Below are 19411 nucleotides of genomic sequence, written 5' to 3' on the forward strand. Positions count from 1 at the left end.
TCAGCTATAGCTGCCACCACAGTGCAAGAAGGTAGGCTGTATGCAAGAAAATAATTTTTCAACGATGTGGTTCACTGTAAATCAGGGTTGGGGAACCTTTTTTCTGCCAAGGGCCATATGGATATTTATAACAGCATTCGCGGGCCATAAAAAATCATCAACTTTAAAAAACAGTGCTCCTCCAAGGGAGAATGATTCAGGCCAGCAAAATTAATATAAATAATTGTTTTCTATTTGAAGTCATGTGGGGAGAGCCTAATCTGATAGACACACACACACACACAACAGGCCCACTGCCCTAGGCAAATGTATAGGTCCACGGGTTTTTTTGTAGAAAAAAGCCCAGCAGGAACTCAGTAGCATATTAGAGCACATCCCCTAATATTAGCATATTAGAGCACATCCCCTAATATTAGCATATTAGGCCACATCCTCTGGGATAATCAAGTACAAACTGAACGGTGACAGTAACTTTTCCAGGCCCTGCAGCAATTCTGGTTGGCCAGCCAGGCCCCGGGGAGGCTGCCGCACCGTACATCTGGGCCCTGGGACCCCTGCTTGGCACTGGGGAGGCTGCAGCACAGCGCGGCTGGGCCCCACAATCCTCGCTGGCCAGCCAAGCCCCAGAGAGGCTGCCACATGGCTCAGTTTGGCCCAGCAAGTGACCTCAAGGGCCGCATACAGCCCTCTGGGCAGAGGTTCCCCACCCCTGCTGTAAAAGGCACCCTCCTAAACACAGCTTCTGCCTGAAACACTGAAGAGTAACTAGTGGAGCTACACATCACCTCATTGCTGTGCCCACCACGCTGTGTCAAAATTCCAAAAGAGTCTACAGGATCAAAAAAGTCGGGGACCCCTGATCAACATATGAAGAGGAAAACGGGGGTGGGAAGGGAATCGCACAACAGGAACAGGCCAATGCAAAACCAAATGTCACCTCAGGCTGCGCCCACAACATCCTGTGAATTCTAGCCGCGAGCTTACCGAGGGCGTGCTTGAAACTGCCAGACACGAAAGCGTTGTGGCCGTTTAAGACGCAAAGGGCGTGGCTGTCGGGGTGTTTCAGCATCAGCCGCAGGCAGAAACGATGGTGCCGGACTTCTTGCGAGTGCATGGTGATTTGGTTGAAGATGTTCCAGAGCTGAGGCTTATTGACGTGTTCCATGACCATGATCCTGAGAAGAAGCAGACATTTTTTTTCCCAGACGGCGCACAGCAGACCAGGCGGCTTGTTCTACCCTTGTCAAAGAGTAAGACCTGGCTCAGGTGCGTACCCAAACGTGCACAGCTCGTGCAGCGCATGAAACAGGTGCGCAACCCATGAGATTCTTGTTCTTTGAGTACAGGGACGGAGCGGAGCAACCTAACCGCCACGCACGTAGGAGCACAGAACAACAGATTAGAATTGTACCAAGATTAATGCTGACAGGTAGTGTTGTGCAGTGGTTAGAGTCAGGGGGGGGGGCTGGGTTCAAATCCCTGCTTTGTTAACACACAACTTAAGGGCCAAAAATTAAAATCATACAATTGAATCACAAACAAAGATACATGCATTTATTATAGAACATTAAAAACACTTAGGGGCCCTTCCTTAGACTCCTTCCTAAAAGAACAATGGGAAACCACTTGACCAGATGTGTATCGACCTAGAATAGTCTTCTTTAGAGTTCAAACAGGTATATATTACTCAGTTCCGCAGGGCCTGTAAGACAACCCTCTTCCGGTTAGCCTACGCCTGACTGGATAAATGTAGCCTGCTAGACTGCTGTGTTTTATACTGTTCGTTTAATGTTATAATGTTATAGTTTTTAGGTTTTTAAATGCTTAGCTTTTAAATGTAATAACTTTGCCTTGTTTTATTGTTTTATCGTTTGTTGTGAGCCGCCCTGAGCCACTCTGTGGGAAGGGCAGGATATAAATTACGGAATGAATGAATGAATAAATGAATATATATATATATGTGCATACAGGCCCATGATACAAAATACAATATATCAATAAATCAATGCTGGACCAAAAAGAAGGTAGTTCGATAAAGTGACAAAGCCTTAAAGATGTCATTCAGGCCTCTCCTAATGCAGCCTTCTGTCCCAGCCAAGGGCACGCGTGTTGCATCATGTGACTTATTGTATGTCAAAATGGTCCAGAATTGATCAAAGCCAATGTAAGATCAGAGCCAGTGTGCCCAGAGTTATGTGCAGAGGACATGCATGAACACAGAACGACAGATGGCTATCGTCGACAGGTAGTGTGGTGCAGTGGTTAGAGCAGGGGTGTCGAACTCATTTGTTATGAGGGCCGGATCTGACATAAATGAGACCTCCTTGGGCCGGCCTGCAGGTGTACCTATTTAAGATTAGGTAGTGGAGATATAACTTTTATATTGGACAAAGAGAAACATGCTTAACACTTTAGCACTCGTTGGTCTTAAAGGTGCTTTCTTTGTATCTTTCCCATGGGATCCAGGGAATTGGGCAAAGGAAGCTCTGGCTCTTTCCTTCCTTCCCCAGGGGATGAGGAGGGGGGAGGAGCCTCAGCCAATAGAAAGAAGAGAGGCCTGGCTCAGTAGTTCTGCTGTACGATTGAGAGAGTTTGGCAAAGCAAGCTCTCCCTCCCCCCTTCTTTCTCAAGGGAGGAGCCTCAGCTAATGGAGAAAATAGAGGCTTTGCTCTGTAGCTTCTGTGTGATTGAGCAAGCCTTGCAAAACAAGCTGAGATGCAGAAGGCAGCGAGAGGGAGAAGGAAGCAAGTGACAGCAAATTGCTCAGGGGCCTGATTTGGCCCCCAGGCCACGTTTGACACTCCTGGGTGTGGGACCCGGGTTCAAATCCCTGCATGGCCATGGAAGCTTGCTGGGCGACCTTGGGCCAGTCACACACTCTCATCCTCATCTACCCCCAGGAGCCCCGCTGGAGATCCCGGCTCTAAAGGAGACTCGCTTCAGAGAACTCACCTGATGTAATTGTAGGCTTTCCTGAAATTCTTGTCCAAAATTGCAGCCGAGAGGCCAAAGTACTCCAGCTCTTTGCGCTTCTGCCGGTCGTCGTAGAAGGAATAGTACTCCAGGGAGGAGTCCACCAGCAGCTCCGCCTCCTTGTAGCGTGCCAGGTCGCAGAGGGCGTAGATGGCCTTCAGGAGAAGGTTCCACCAGTCGTCCTTCGGCAGCACGCTGGTCAGCACCATAAAGATCGCTGCGAGAACAGCAAGAGGGGAATACTTCAGAAAGGCCTGGCTTGAGACCTTCGGTCAAATGAGAGAAGGCAAAGCAGGAAGGCAGGGAGGAAGGAGATCGCAAGAACAGAGTGACAGGCTGATGTGTGTTAAAATGTGGAATTCGCTGTCCGAGGATGTAGTGATGGAAACAGGAATAAACAGCTTTCAAATGGGGATTAGATAGATTCTCAAAGGTTATGCTTAGCAAAGGCTACTAGCTCAGGTGACTGGGGGAACCTCCACATTCAGAGACACTAAACATGAATCCCAGAGCCAGGGGCAGCATCAGGGGAAGGCCTCAGTCTCTCTGCCCTGTTGTTGGCTCTCCGGAGGAGCTGACTGGCCACTGTGTGGGGCAGGAGGCTGGACTCGATGGACCCTCTCTGGTCTCGTCCAATAGGACTCTTCTGAGGTTCTTATAGACAAATCCATGGAGGACAAGTCTTTCAGTGGCTACTAGCTATGGTGACTGAGGAGAACATCCACATCCAGAGGCACTAATCCTCTGAATGCCAGAGCCAGGAGGCAACATCAGGGGAAAGCCTCAGCCTCTCTGCCCTGTTGCTGGCCCTCCAGAGGAGCTGGTTGGCCATAGTGTGAGACACGAGGCTGGACTAGATGGACCCTCCCTGGTCTGACCCAGCAGGGCTCTTCTGATGTTCTTAGGAAGGCCTCAGCCTCTCTGCCCTGTTGTTGGCCCTCCAGAGGAACTGGCTGGCCACTGTGTGAGACAGGAGGCTGGACTAGATGGACCATTAGTTTGATTCAGAAAGGCTCTTCTTATATTCTTCAGCAAGAGCCAGAGAGAGATGCATTCCAGAACTCAAATCAAGTCCTGACACAAGGATGAAATGTTTTGGAAGTTTTCTTAGTACAGTCTCATAAATGAAAGACAGAGTATCCTCTGCCTCAAATGACCCTCCTCAAGGCATGTAGCGAGCAAAAGAGGATTTGCTTTCCCAGGAAAGGTGGAGCCTTCCCCTTCTTCACCACAAAGAAACCTGCAGACCCACACAAACCGGACTCACCTTTAGCATCGCAGTTGGTGGTTTCTTGGTCATCGCTATCTGAGATTTTGTCCCTCGATACTTTAATAAGGTAGAGATGCCTCTCGCCAGACTTGGAACTGGAGATTAAGCACACCTGAGCTCGGTTCATCGCCACCTGGAAAGCAGGCAGAGAAGGTAGAGAGGCTGAAAGACATCTGCACTTCTGGGCTTCCTCCTCGGGAGGCGTGGGGGGCTCTCCTTCCTTGCAGGATTCGAAGCAGAGGCTGGATGGCCACCTGACAGCAATGTGGATACTGTGAACTTAGGGGGATCATGAGGAGGAGGTCGAGACGGGCTGCAGCAGGGCTTAGTTCCCCTTCTTACACGCCCAGGGAAATGCTGAGCGCCACTTTGGGGTTAGGAAGGAATTTTCCTTCAGGCCAGAAATCCTGGAGGTTTTTGTGTTTGTTCATCTGGGCACAAAGCGGAGGGTCACTGGGAGTTGGACTGCGCTTCCCTTGAGATCCCTTCCTGCTATACCAGGGTCAGTGTGAGAGCCACAAAGAATAAATGTCAGATGTTTGAGAGCCTCAAGTCATAAACAGATTTTTTTAGAGGGAGGGAGGGAGGGAGGGAGGGAGGGAGGGAGGGAGGGAGGGAGGAAGGAAGGAAGGAAGGAAGGAAGGAAGGAAGGAAGGAAGGAAGGAAGGAAGGAAGGAAGGAAGGAAGGAAGGAAGGAAGGAAGGAAGGAAGGAAGGAAGGAAGGAAGGAAGGAAGGAAGGAAGGAAGGGAGGGAGGGAGGGAGGGAGGGAGGGAGAGAGGGAGAGAGAGAGGGAGAGAGGGAGAGAGGGAAGGAAGGAATGCAACTTTAACTTTAAATGCATTCTCCAAGCTGCCAGCTGGCTTGGCGAAGTGACTTAAAGAGACAAATGCCTGCTCCAAGCTGGCCAATGGGGTGGTGGGGCTTCGAGAGCCACACAACGTGTGAAAGAGCCACATGTGGCTCCCGAGCCGCAGTTTGGCCATGCCTGAGCTATATGTTTCTATACCAAGCAAGCTGCAGCCAATTCCACAGAAGGCCTGCGCTCCCAATTCAAACACATTTGACAGATCAGAGCAGTTATCGCTACTCCTGCTGCTGACGAAAGCTGTTCAAGTCAAAGAATGCAGGCAGGAAGTGGCTTCCACTTCCTGAAGGCCTCCCACACGCCAAAGCATCGAAAGCACAGTGCTCTCGTAACCTCAGAGCATCTATGAGCAGGGTCATCGCAAGAGCATTGAACGTCGTTCTTGGATCATGACTCAGAAGCACCACTTTAAATAATTTCCCACTGGTTTGTCTGCACATAACCACGCGCTGGCTGTTGCACTGGGTTCCAAAAAGGGTTCCAAAAACGCAAGAATCTGGCTTACCTTCAGGAGCATGGCCAGCATGGTGAGCAGAGAATCCACGTAGCCGTACATGTTCCCCTGCGAATGCAAAAGTGTCGAACGATGGAGCAGCAGTTTTAATTCCTGGTTGTTGAGAGGAGAGAGGAAAAGATTCATAAAAGCCATCATTTATGTCACAAAAATGGCATGCATCCATACTGCATTGGGGGGGGAGGACACACACACACTTTGGGTAGCAGTGCATGTGACCAAGATCTCAGGGTATGGGAGGACTGTAAACGAAATACGAGCATCGAGTGTGATGCAGCGGCAGAAAAGGCTAATACGATTGCGGGGGGTGTATCAAGAGAGCCATAACAACCAAATCACAAGATGTCATAGTCCTGCTGTACACTGTGTTGGTCAGGCCGCTCCTGGAGTACTGTGTGCAGCTCTGGAGGTCTCACTTCAAAGAGGATGCGGATGGGCGCAGAGGAGGGCGATAAAAATGAGCGGGGGCCTGGAGACCGAGCCCCACAAGGAAAGGCTGAGGGACTTGGGATGGTTTACTCTGGAGAAGAGGAGGCTGAGGGAGGGGGACAGGATTGCTCCCTTGAAGTATCTGGAGGAGGATCTGGAGAACTTGGAAGTATCTGGGGAACTTCGAGGAGCGCAGGGAACTGGGCTCAGTCAACAAAACGCCCATGAGGAATAAAGAGAATCGAGCACTGCTGGAGTTGCAGCTCACCTGCTGGGCAGCGTTGGCATCCTGCGCCAGGGTGTCAGGGTCGTACATGGGCTCAAGGGCTTCCAGGGCTCTCTCGGGCCGGCCCAGCTGCTGCTGAAGAGTCGAGAGGGAGATCCGGGCATCCAAGTGGAGGGGGGCCAAGTCCACCACTTTGGCGTAGCTCTCGGCCGCTCGCTCGATGTAGCCCAGTGCCTTCAGGCACTCTGGGGAGAAAGGCAGGCAAAGTCAGGCTCGGCTTTTCCCAGGCTGCACCCAACTTCTCATGGTTGGCGCGCGTCTTCAGCGCCTTTGAGCCACTCCCAACGTATAGCAACCCAATAAATTAATGACTCCCCCCCCCCCAAAAAAACGCCCTCCCATTCACAGCCCTGCTCAGGTCTCGCAGATGGAGGGCCGCGGCCACCTTGATTGAGTCAACCCATCTCATGTTGGGTTTCCCTTCCACTTTTCTGAGCATTATGGCCCTTCCAAGCAATTCTTGCCTTCGCGTGGTATCACCAAACGTACGGCAGCCTCAGTGCAGCCATTTTAGCTTCGAGGGACAATTCAGGGCTCGATTTGCATCTGGTGTTGGAGCCAGGCTGGTATAGCGGTTAAGAAACCCGGAAGCTTCGACTAGAAGCTTCTCCTATGTAGGAGAGCCAGTTTGGTGTAGTGGTTAAGTGTGCGGACTCTTATCTGGGAGAACCGGGTTTGATTCCCCACTCCTCCTCTTGCAGCTGCTGGAATGGCCTTGGGTCAGCCAGAGCTCTGGCAGAGGTTGTCCTTGAAAGGGCAGCTGCTGTCAGAGCTCTCTCATCCCCATCCACCTCTGTTGTGGGGGAGGAAGGGAAAGGAGATTGTAAGCTGCTCTGAGACTCTGTCCTTGAAAGGGCAGCTGCTGTGAGAGCCCTCTCCAGCCCCACCCACCTCACAGGGTGCCTGTTGGGGGGGAGGGAGGTAAAGGAGATTGTGAGCTGCTCTGAGACTCTTCGGAGTGGAGGGCGGGATATAAATCCAATATCTCCTTCTTCGTCTTCCTGCAGAATGCTGCAGCCAGGCTGTTAATGGGTCTTCCCTTGCGGAAGCACATTCAAGCTGAAAGTGCTGCACTGGTTGGCTATCGCATACCGAGTTTGTTTCAAGGTGCTGGTCCTTACCTTTAAAGCCCTATATGGCTAGGGACCCGCAGACCTTTGGGACCACCTTTCCCCACATGTTCCCTGGAGAGCGCTTCGGTCAGGGTCACAAAACCTGCTCTCAATCCCTGGCCTTAAAGAGGCCAGGCTCATGATGTCCAGAGCCAGGGCCTTCTCTGCTGTAGCCCCGTGCTGGTGGAACGAGCTCCCTGAGGAGGTCAGGGCCCTGTGAGAGCTCGCACAGTTCCCCAGGGCCTGCAAGACAGTGCTCTTCCACCAGGCAGTTGTTAATTAAGATTGCAGGCTGTGACAGACTTCAAAACATCTTGACCACCTCTAGCATCAGCCTAGGATCTGCTTTTATCCAGAACATCCAGCTGGAACAGCAGGATAGTTAAACCTAATATAAAACAGAATAGGCAACTATCCCTTTTATTAAACAGACTACCATCACCTGAAATGTTTTGATATTTTCTTGATTTTATGTCTTTTAAAAATGTCTTAATGTATTTTTATATTTCATGTATATACTTGAACCCTGAGCCTCCTTTGGTGGGGAGGGCGAGATATAAATGGAAATAAATAAATTGAAATAAATAAATAAGAAAGAGTGGCAGACTCTAAACGTGGGAACTGGGTTTGATTCCCCACTCCTCCTCCGCATGCAGCCAGCTGGGTGACTGTGGGTCGGTCACAAGTTCTCCCAAGAACAGTTCTCTGAGAGCTCTCTCAGCCCCACCTGTCCTCACAGGGCATCTGTCGTGGGGAGAGGAAGGGAAGGCGAATATAAGCTGCTATGAGACTCCGATTGAAGGTCGGGCTATAAATCCAACTCTTCTTCCTCACATTTCAAATGAATCAATTTTCTTCATTTTACAGAAGAATTCAGATTGACTTTTAGTGTACGTGAGGGGGACTCACATCCTGTACTAACATATACTACTTAAATGTGACCTGCTGATGTCGCTAATTAAGGGCTAAAGCTAGGCGTGGCCAAACTCACTTAATGTAAGAGCCACAGAGAATAAACATCAGATGTTTGAGAGCCACAAGAAAGGGAGGGAGGGAGGGAGGGAGGGAGGGAGGGAGGAAGGAAGGAAGGAAGGAAGGAAGGAAGGAAGGAAGGAAGGAAGGAAGGAAGGAAGGAAGGAAGGAAGGAAGGAAGGAAGGAAGGAAGGAAGGAAGGAAGGAAGGAAGGAAGGAAGGAAGGAAGGAAGGAATGGTGATTATTAACTTGGTTTATTATTAACTTAATCGTTATTATTAACTTGGTTTAATTGTTAAAACTCTAATGTTTATCTATTGTTTTATTGTTTTAGTTTGATTGTTGAGCCTGCTTCGGTGGGGAGGGCGGGATATATATCCAATTAATAATAATATAACAATAATAATAAAAGGAAGGGAGGGAGGGAGAGAGAGAGGAAGGAAGGAGAGTGAGATGTGAAAAGAAAGCAACTTTAACTTTAAATGCATTCTCCAAGCTGCAGGCTGGTGTGGCTTGATCGAAACAGAGCACTGCCTTCTCCAAGCTGACTGATGGGGCCGTGGGGCCTTCAAGAGCCACACCAATATGTGTGAAAGAGCCCCACGTGGCTCCTGAGCGGCAGTTTGGCCACCCCGGGCTAACATTTCCTCAGAAACATTATTCTGATTGTAACTGCAACATCACTATTGCATTTGATGCTGTTGTATTCTTAGTAAGAGCTCCACAACAGTCCCTGAAAGTTCAGCACTACGGACAGGGCCTTTCGGTAGCCTCTGTTCCAGGCCAAACATGCCAATTTCCCTCTGTAGCCCATACATCTCTGATCCTTTATATGAACTACACAATCAACCGCAACAGATGCTGTGAAATACGCTGGACAAGCCATGCCGCTTTCTTTGTGTCCTTCCTCCCAAAGAACAGCTTGACCCAGCGCTCTGCCCAGACAGGATCCCCTGCCAAGCACCCCTCCATCTGAATCAGCAGAGCGCGCTAACCTGAATGCCAGCAATTACCTGCGTGGCGAAGCCAAACGACAGCCAAGTTGTATCTCTCTGAGCAGACCAGGGAACTCAGGAGGGGGAGCGCGGAATTGTGCTCCCCGACATCAAGGAAGGCTTCTGCCACGTCAAGGTACAGGTCCCCCATGTCCTCAGGGTTTTGTTCCACAAGAGTTGTTAACAGGAGCTGGCCAGAGAAAAATTTAAAAATGCTAAATTCATACCTTGTCCATATTAAAAAGACACAACCGCTAACGATTTTGACACATTTTAGACCAGGGGCGGCCAAACCTGCTTAACGTTAAGAGTCACAGAATAAATGCAAGATGTCTGAGAGTGGTAAGACGTGAATTTCAGATGTTTGAGAGCCACAAGACAGGAGGGAGGGAGGGAGGGAGGAAGGGAGGAAGGGAGGAAGGGAGGAAGGGAGGAAGGAAGGAAGGAAGGAAGGAAGGAAGGAAGGAAGGAAGGAAGGAAGGAAGGAAGGAAGGAAGGAAGGAAGGAAGGAAGGAAGGAAGGAAGGAAGGAAGGGGGTGGGAGGGAAGGGGGAGGAAGAGGTAGACAGAAAACAACTTTAAATGCATTCTCCAAGCCACTGGCTTGGCTTGGCTTGGTGAGAGGATGCTGGACTAGATGGACCCTCACTGGTCTGACCCAGCAAGGCTCTTCTGATGTTCAACCAGCAGCCTCCCAATGTTGCATGACAACCAGATAAAGCAGCGAATCACCCCGGGGAGACTTACGTTGAGAGGCTCCAAGATGTTCAAGTGCACCAAGCAGACCATGAGTTTCACCGTGATGTCTATGGGAACCCCCTCTGGGATAGAGCAGGTGACCTTTTCTGAAACTAGAAGAAGTCCGAGACGTAATGTCAGCAGGACACCGATTTAAGTTTCAGAAGGCAGCTGGGTTGGTCTGCAGCAGAAGAGCTGGGTTCGAGTCCAGCAGCTCCTTTAAGACCAACCCAATTCTTGCAACCTGAGCTTCCAAGAGTCAAAACTTCCTTTGTCAGAGAAGGACCTCCATGTCTACTAGTCTCTGACGGAAAGAGCTTTGAATCCCAAAGGCTCACACCGCCAAGATGGTCTCTGCGGCGCTCCCATGCATCGGACTGCAGGGAGAAAGTAGATTTTGGATCGGTCCAGTCCCAACGGCTCTTTCCACAGTGTGTGTGTGTGGGGGGGAGGGCTGTTATCACTTTCAGCCCCAGAAATTTACAGCATGACTCTTAAGGCTCAATCACACAGGCTAAATAATGCACTTTCAATTCACTTTCAATGCACTTTCCAACTAGATTTTACTGTGTGAACTGGCAAAATCCAGCCAGACAATGCTTTTGAAGTGGATCAAAACGGCATTATTCAGTGAGTGTGATCACAGCCTTGCAGTGTGTGGGAAACGCCATCTTGGTTAATGTTGGTGCTTGGTTGGAGGGGAACATGAAACTACTAGGCAGGCTGTGTGGCCTAGCCTTCCCTTCACTCCGCCCCTCCCTTCTGGAGTTAAACCAGCAACTCTAGGGGGAAAGCCTCCTAGAGGGGCAGGAAGTCCTTTTGTTTTTTTTATTTGAATTAGGCGGGAAAAGGCCACTTCTCAGCGGGTGCTCAGGAAGAGAGGTTGCCAGCCTGTGGGCTCCTGCCTGTGGGACCCCAGGCAGTCATTCACAAGGTAGGGCAAGTTTACACCAGGGACCAGGGGATGCGTTTAAACTCACCTTTTATTTGTCCTGCTTGTTACTGTCCAGGTGCTGTGCTAAACTTTTACATGTAACTGTTTTTGTTTTTATTTTTCTTTCTATTCTTATTAAACATTTTTACTGTTTTGAATGCTGGCAGTCAAACTCTGTACCACATAGATCCCCAACCGCTTAGACCACGCTGCTTTATGAAGGGGGCCCCGGGGAAGGGGGAAGGCATGCAGTTGGATAAGGTGCCAATCCTCCAGGGGTTCCCCGAAGAAGTGCTGTGGTCTCTGTGATACCCAAGTACAGGGTGGCAGAAGACCTTGAGGCCTGGCCTCATAGCTGGAGAGGGGGATTGGGAGTCCTGTTCCTCTCAATCTGAACCCCTAGACTGAGCAGGTGGTGGCAGCGAGCCCAAGTGGCCAGAGGAGAAATAGCTCCCGCCAGGAGTTGGCAACTCAATAGGGAGTTGACGGGACCGGGTCTGAAGGCAGAATCGGGCTGGTTCCGTCACACAGTGCAACTCTGATTTAAGCTAGCTTTGAAGAGAGTAACGTGTTCACCAGAAGTGGTTTTACGGGCACCGTCTTGGTGGTCGGTTGTCAATCCTTGTCCTTCCTCCATTTCTACTGGAGATTGCATTTTGGGGTGAGAGAGAGAGAAATATTCTGAAAAGGAACGCTTCTGTGAATCCAGAATAACTTTATGTAATTGCTCTTAGCTGCTTTTCTCTAGCCAACCGCTGCCCCGGACTAACTAACCCAGAAATGTCATCCTCAGGGAAGACGAAGGACCACAGAGGCCATGAAACGGAACATGATGTACCTCCGTTAACATTCCTTCCACGATTTCGCTAACAAAAAACGCACGACTGTTAGAAACAGATTTTAAAAGGACTGGCTGAAATAACTAGCCTGCTCTCTTAAAGAAAGAAGGGTCTGGAACTCCCAGACCAATTTGGAACCATTCACTGCGAGAGGAACAGGACTCCCAATTCCCCTTGCCAGTTCTGAGGCCTGGCCTCAGGGTCCTCTGCCCACCCAGCACCTGGTGAACACAGAGACCAGAGTCCTCCTTTGGGAGACCCCTGGAGGATTGGCACCCTTGCCAACTTTGTGCCTTCCCAGCACTCCCCTCTTGCAGTAGCGTGGTCTAAGGCGGTTGGGGAGCCTATGTGGTGCAGAGAGACTACCTTTTAAACAGACAAAATATTTATTTAAAATTTATAACTATATACAGGCATTTTTAAATGCAGGGTGAACAGAAGTAATAAATGAAAGTAGGGATAAATGCTCCTTCTCTCCCTAATATACAACTGGGCCTGACCAGACCATCCAGAACTGACTCACCAGCCTCCAAGACTCAAATCAAACGCACTGTCAGCTTCCCCTGACAACTTTTAACTCCCTGTTTCCTTCCAAAAAACCTCTAATATAAAACCCAGTTCCCACCCAGGAACTGGTTTTCCCTCCTGCAGCCTTCTGGGAGACCAGCCTAGAAAAGTCTAGGAGGCCTCCTCAGAAGTGCTGCTTCCAGACAGGAGGGGAGAAGGGAGGAGAAATAGACTAGGCCAAAGCCTTGCCTAGAGTTTAAGACTCCTCTAGCCAATTCCCAGACAAGCACAGGCCTAAAATGATGTTTCTCCACAAACTCCACAATTAATTCGACAAAAGGACAGGAGGTAGAAAGGCACTTAAGCTGCCACAACAGCTGTTCCATTTGCAGGTGAAAGGAGAGCGAATGTCACCAATTCCCCCCCATGCACTGTAGAGCCCCCACCCACACTGTTCCTGGGGGGTGTCTGTCGACCATCAGAAGCACAATTTTGTGGGGCTTTTTTGTGGGGTGTCACCATCTCTTATTTTAGTAGCCACAATCATTATTGCATTTTGAGCCAGTTAGCTGATCTCCTATCACACAGCAGCCTGTAAGAGAGTTGCCATTTCTCTCCCATTTTTATAGGGCACATGTGAACCAACACAATGGCTTGGAAAATGTAATGACATCTCTTTAAGGAACATCAGAACAGTTCAGAGAGAGAGAGCCAATAACCCCAGTACCTTCATTCTCCTCAGATGTTTCCCTTTCTCGCTCGTCTTTCTTCTCAAGCACAATCCCCGAAAAGTCTGTAATAACCTAAAAATTGACATGAGAGAGCTGCATTAGGCTCATGTGAGAAGGTAATACAAACGGGAAAAAGCCCTTGAGGCCACTCAAATATTCAAGAGAACGTGTGGTACAGTTGTCTCAGATGATATACATATGGGACACTACTGTTTGATGATGATACTGGATTTATATCCCACCCTATACTCTGAATCTCAGAGCAGTTTACAATCTCCTTTATCTTCTTCCCCCACAACAGACATCCTGTGAGGCTTACAATCTCCTTTATCTTCTTCCCCCACAACAGACATCCTGTGAGGCTTACAATCTCCTTTATCTTCTTCCCCCACAACAGGACATCCTGTGCGACTTACAATCTCCTTTATCTTCTTCCCCCACAACAGACATCCTGTGCGACTTACAATCTCCTTTATCTTCTTCCCCCACAACAGACATCCTGGGAGGCTTACAATCTCCTTTATCTTCTTCCCCCACAACAGACATCCTGTGAGCTCTCCCAGAAGCTGCCCTTTCAAGGACAACTCCTACGAGGGCTGTGGCTGACCCAAGGCCATTCCAGCAGCTGCAAGTGGGAGGAGTGGGGAATCAAACCCGGTTCTCCCAGATAAGAATCCACACACTTAACCACGACACCAAAATAAAAACTCAGTTGGTGTTCTGACCGTGTCTCTAAATGGCCTAGAACGCCTACGCCTTGCAGGACTCAAAGTGGCGTGCTCACCGCCAACGCTCTGTCATACTGCTTGTTAGAAATATACAGTTCGGCGGCGATATTCACATCCTCCACAGACACGAGGTTCTGGTGTTTGCTGAAGGCCTCCTCCATGATCTCGATCGCAGCTGCGATATCATTGGCTTCATAGTAACTTCTAAAGAAACCAGCAGAAAACATCGACGTGAGCTCGTAATTAAAGGTAAAGGAAATCTAACGACAGAGTGAAATTTGGATCCAGTAGCACCAACAACAGTTTCTGGGGTACGAGGTTTCATTAGCTGCCTAACAGCCAACCCAATCTGACTTCATCGCACCAGGGAAGCTAAACACATAAGAACGTAAGAGAAGCCATGTTGGATTAGGCCAATGGCCCATCCAGTGAGGCCAGACCAGAAGCTCTCCCACTGTTGCCCCCCAAGCACCAAGGAGACAAAGTATCACTGCCCCAGACATAAGAACAGAAGAGAAGCCATGTTGGATCAGGCCAATGGCCCCTCCAGTCCAACACTCTGTGTCACACAGTGGCCAAAAACCCAGGTGCCATCAGGAGGTCCACCAGTGGGGCCAGGACGCTAGAAGCCCACCCACTGTTGCCCCACCCAAGCACCAAGAATATAGAGCATCACTGCCCCAGGCAGAGAGTTCCATCTTTACCTTGTGGCTAAGAGCCACTGAGGGACCTCTGCTCCATGTGTTTATCCAATCCCCTCAAAGCAGGGTCAGCCCTGGTTAGTCCTTGGAGGGGAGACTGCCAAGGAAGCCCAGGGTTGCTACACAGAGGCAGGGAACGGCCAGCCACCTCTGCTCATCTCTCTCCTTGAACTCAGTTGGCTGGAAATTGACACACCCAATTATTATTGCTATAAGCTTTTATTGGTCAAAGCTCACTCTTTTTTCATTTGTATCTGACAAAGTCAGCTTTGACGTATGAAAGCTTATTTCCCCAGAAACACTGCCTCAAGTTCCCCAGTGGCACTTTTAAGACCAACATCAGGGACACTTCCTTAGATACAAATGAAAAGCCAGTCCCCTGTGCAAGCAGCAGTCGTTTCCGACTCTGGGGTGATGTTGCTCTCACAACGTTTTCACAGCAGACTTTTTAGGGGGTGGTTTGCCATTGCCTTCCCCAGTCATCTACGCTTTCTCCCCAGCAAGCTGGGTACTTCTGACCAGCTTCAGAAGGATGGGAGGCTGAGTCAACCTTGAGCTGGCTACCCGAACCAGCTTCCGCCAGGATCGAACTCAGGTCATGATCAGAGAGCTCGGACTGCAGTGCTGCAGCTTTACCACTCTGCGCCATGGGGCTCTTTTTCCTTAGTTATACGGAAATGGAAATCTCTATAACCCTTAACAATTAAGGCTGCCTTATACTGAATCAGGGAGAGCCCCGTGGCGCAGAGTGTTAAAGCTGCAGTACTGCAGTCCTAAGCTCTGCTCACGACCTGAGTTCGATCCCCGGTGGAAGCTGGGTTTTCAGGTAGCCGGCTCCAGGTTAACTCAGCCTTCCATCCTTCCGAGGTCAGTAAAATGAATACTCAGCTTGCTGGAGGGGAAAGTGTCGATGACTGGGGAAGGCAATGGCAAACCATCCCATAAGAAAAAGTTTCTGTGAAACGTCGTGATGCAACGTCTCCCCAGTCAGAAAGGACTGCTGCTTGCACTGGGGACTACCTTTACCTTTAAGAGCCCCGTGGCACAGAGTGCTAAAGCTGCAGTACTGCAGTCCTAAGCTCTGCTCACGACCTGAGTTCGATCCCCAGCGGAAGCTGGGTTTTCAGGTAGCCGGCTCGAGGTTGACTCAGCCTTCCATCCTTCCGAGGTCGGTCAAATGAGTACCCAGCTTGCTGGGGGGAAAGTGTCGATGACTGGGGAAGGCAATGGCAAACCACCCTGTAAAAAGTCTGCTGTGAAAACGTTGTGAAAGCAGCGTCACTCCAGAGTTGGAAACGACTGGTGCTTGCACAGGGGACCTTTCCTTTCCTTTTCCTATACTGAATCAGACCTTTGGTTCATCAAGGTCTGTCTTGTCTACTCAGATTGGCAGGGCCTCTCCGGCATCTCAGGGCTTTCCCATCAGCTTCTGCCAGATCCTTTAACTGGAAAAGCTGGGGATGCAAAGCAGACACTCTGCCACTGAGCCACAGCCCTTCCTCCCCTCTGTTCATGGCACACAACACAGTGCTGGCAGCAAGAAAAAAGAGAAACCTATTTTGAAAACAGAAGGGATGCACGTTAAAGCTTTCCCTAAATGCGTACTTGGCCATATCCCTCGCCAAATGCATGAAGCGCTCGCCGTCGAAAGGGGTCAGGAGATTCAAAATGCGCCTGTAGCCATCCATCGCCAGCTTGTGTTCCCCCAGCTGCTCGTACAGGCTCGATCTCTCCCACAGGTAGCGCACGTTGGTGGGGTCGTATTTCAGGGCTGCAGAAACAGACAAGGCGTCATTCAGGGCTGCGCAAACCACAGCCAAGTTTGCAGCTTCGTTCCCGACAAACGCTAAAGCCTGCAGAGCGGCTTGCATCATTTGGACCAGCCCTCAATGGTATTATATGGATCTTCTTTCCGGTTTTTAACACTCACTTTTAGGGACGCCAACCTCCTGGTGGGACCTGGGGATCCCCTGGAATTACAGCTCATCTCCAGGCTACAGAGATCAGCTCCCCTGGAGAAAATGGATGCTTTGGAGGGGGGACTCTGGGGCATTGTGCCCCCACTGAGGTCTCTGCCTTCCCCAGGCTCCACCCCCAAATCTCCAGGAGTTGCCTTTTTTTCAGCTCTCAAACATCTGACACCTGATGCATTAGATAAAGCAGCTGTTGGAATTGTTCTTCCAACTGTCCTGATTGTAACAATTCGATGAATTCAAGACACTGGTAGCATTGCTAGATAGATCCAAGTGAGCAGCCGTGTTGGTCTGAAGTAGTAGAACAATATAGGAGTCAAGTTGCAGCTTTAAGACCAACTTAGTTTTATTCAGAACGTAAGCTTTTGTGTGCTCTCTAAGCACGCTTCATCAGACGAGGAATCTGGCACAGTGAGCAGAGCCACACATAGCTGGTAGTCAGTGGCTCAGAACGCAAACTGGTACAAATTTAAGATCCAATGACAGTATAGTAAAATCATCTGTGTTTAAACAATTTATTGATAACATATGGTAACAATGTCTGTTTATATCATTACTATCCCAAACCCATATGATATTTTTCCCCCTCCCTCCATTACTAGACTCCCGCCGACTTCACTTATAAAGGTACCCTTAACCAATCAAAGTTCAATTTCTCCCTTTTCTCATACTCATTATTAAAAAATTGCCCAGTGTCCTTTTACATTCCACTCTTTCTCTATGTATCCTCTAAAATTCTTCCACTCCCTTTTGAACAGTATAGTAAAATCATCTGGTAGTGAGTGGTTTAGAATGCAAAATGGTACAATTTAAGATTCAATGACAGAATAGTAAAATTATCTGGTAGGCAGTGGCTCAGAATGCAAAATGGTACAAATTTAAGATTCAATGACAGAATAGTAAAATTAACAAATTGAGCAAACCTTCGATCTGAGTAGAATGAGCACGCAAAAGCAATAAAACAGTAATATGTCAAAATGTGAGAATGTCTGTTAATGACTATATTGTATTAAGCCTGGATCAAAAAGAAGGTATTTATATCTCAGAAGGTTTCCCATCCAACTAACTTACCTTTTAACATGTAACATACATATAGCTTGCCTTTAGGAGAAAAATACATTAAAATATAGCAGGAGATGGGCTCAATATATGTAATGGGATAAACAGCCAATATCCCTGTTTGAGTATGTCTGTTGAGTATGAAGGATATTGGCTGTTGAGTATGTCTGCTGAGTATGAAGGATATTGGCTGTTGAGTATGTCTGCTGAGTATGAAGGATATTGGCTGTTGAGTATGTCTGCTGAGTATGAAGGATATTGGCTGTTGAGTATGTCTGCTGAGTATGAAGGATATTGGCTGTTGAGTATGTCTGCTGAGTATGAAGGATATTGGCTGTTGAGTATGTCTGCTGAGTATGAAGGATATTGGCTGTTGAGTATGTCTGCTGAGTATGAAGGATATTGGCTGTTGAGTATGTCTGTTGAGTATGAAGGATATTGGCTGTTGAGTATGTCTCTTGAGTATGAGGGATATTGGCTCTAAAAGAGAAATGGACCACGGACCACTAAAGAGTCTTCCTCAGTCAGACAAGGGTCTGTTAAATTCACCGGCTTACCTTTGGCGTAGCAGAAAATGGCCTGCTTAATATTGTCCTGCTCGAGCGACATTTCGGCTAGCCGCACCCACTCCTCTGTGTCGCTGGGGTTCAAGTGAGCAGCGATCAGTTCGAACTGCAAGGATTTCTCCATGTCGCCTTGGTCTTCGTAGATCATGGCGAGCGTCGAGAAGGGCTCGTACGCCAGCGGGGCTGCTCAAAACAAAGGCATTCCTGTTTCAACCAGCCGTACCTAGACTTCCGTTTCAGCAAATGGCGGGGAAAAAAGGCCTTGTAAACTATTTCACTGCATTAAAACAGGAAGTACCAATAACAACATACGAGAAGCCATGTTGGATCAGGCCAATGGCCCATCCAGTCCAACATTCTGTCAAACAGAGGCCAAAACCCAGGACCATCAGGAGGTCCAACTAGCAAGGCCAGAGCTCCAGAAACCCTACCACTCTTAAACCCCCCCCCTCCAAGCACCAAGAAGACAGAGCACCACTGCCCCCAGACATAAGAACATAAGAGAAGCCATGTTGGATCAGGCCAAAGGCCCATCCAGTCCAACACTCTGTGTCACAGTGGCCAAAAAACCCAAGTGCCATCAGTAGGTCCACCAGTGGGGCTAGAAGCCCTCCCACTGTGCCCCCCCCCAAAAAAAGCACCAAGAACACAGAGCATCACTGCCTCAGACAGAGAGTTCCAACAATATGCTGTGGCTAATAGCCACTGATGGATCTCTACTCCATATGCTTATCCATTTCCCTCTTGAAAATCTCTATGCTTGTAGCCGCTGCCACCTCCAGTGGCAATGAATTGCACATGTTAATCCCCCTTTGGGAGAAGAAGGACTTCCTTTTATCAGTTCTAACCCAACTGCTCAGCAATTTCATCGAATGTCCACAAGTTCTCATATTGTGAGAAAGGGAGAAAAGGACTTCTTTCTCTACTTTCTCCATCCCATGCATAATCTTGTAAACCTCTATCATGTCACCCCACAATCGACGTTTCTCCAAGCTAAAGAGTCCCAAGCGTTTCAACCTTTCTTCATAGGGAAAGTGTTCCAGCCCTTTAATCATTCCAGTTGCCCTTTTCTGGACTTTCTCCAATGCTATAATATCCTTTTTGAGGTGCGGTGACCAGAACTGCACTCAGTACTCCAAATGAGAGCACACCATCGATTTATACAGGGGCATTTTGATACCAGCTGATTTGTGTTCCATTCCCTTCCTAATAATTCCC

The 19411-nt window shown here is 48.9% G+C and overlaps 1 protein-coding gene across 1 annotated transcript in view; it reads right to left on the reverse strand.

The window, feature by feature from the left end:
* GTF3C3 (general transcription factor IIIC subunit 3) overlaps positions 1 to 19411 on the reverse strand; it is a 37519-nt gene that overhangs the window by 7068 nt on the left and 11040 nt on the right. The window contains exons 5-16 of the mRNA XM_060257238.1: positions 18185 to 18376; positions 16201 to 16366; positions 13951 to 14098; positions 13148 to 13238; positions 11666 to 11728; positions 10165 to 10268; positions 9437 to 9608; positions 6321 to 6523; positions 5615 to 5716; positions 4241 to 4376; positions 2953 to 3190; positions 985 to 1175 (exon numbers count right to left, since the gene is read on the reverse strand). Coding sequence (XP_060113221.1) covers positions 985 to 1175; positions 2953 to 3190; positions 4241 to 4376; positions 5615 to 5716; positions 6321 to 6523; positions 9437 to 9608; positions 10165 to 10268; positions 11666 to 11728; positions 13148 to 13238; positions 13951 to 14098; positions 16201 to 16366; positions 18185 to 18376 — 1806 coding nt within the window. The remainder of the gene's footprint in view (positions 1 to 984; positions 1176 to 2952; positions 3191 to 4240; positions 4377 to 5614; positions 5717 to 6320; positions 6524 to 9436; positions 9609 to 10164; positions 10269 to 11665; positions 11729 to 13147; positions 13239 to 13950; positions 14099 to 16200; positions 16367 to 18184; positions 18377 to 19411) is intronic.

The sequence above is a fragment of the Heteronotia binoei genome, chromosome 16, assembly GCF_032191835.1.
Source record: "Heteronotia binoei isolate CCM8104 ecotype False Entrance Well chromosome 16, APGP_CSIRO_Hbin_v1, whole genome shotgun sequence".
NCBI lineage: Eukaryota > Metazoa > Chordata > Lepidosauria > Squamata > Gekkonidae > Heteronotia > Heteronotia binoei.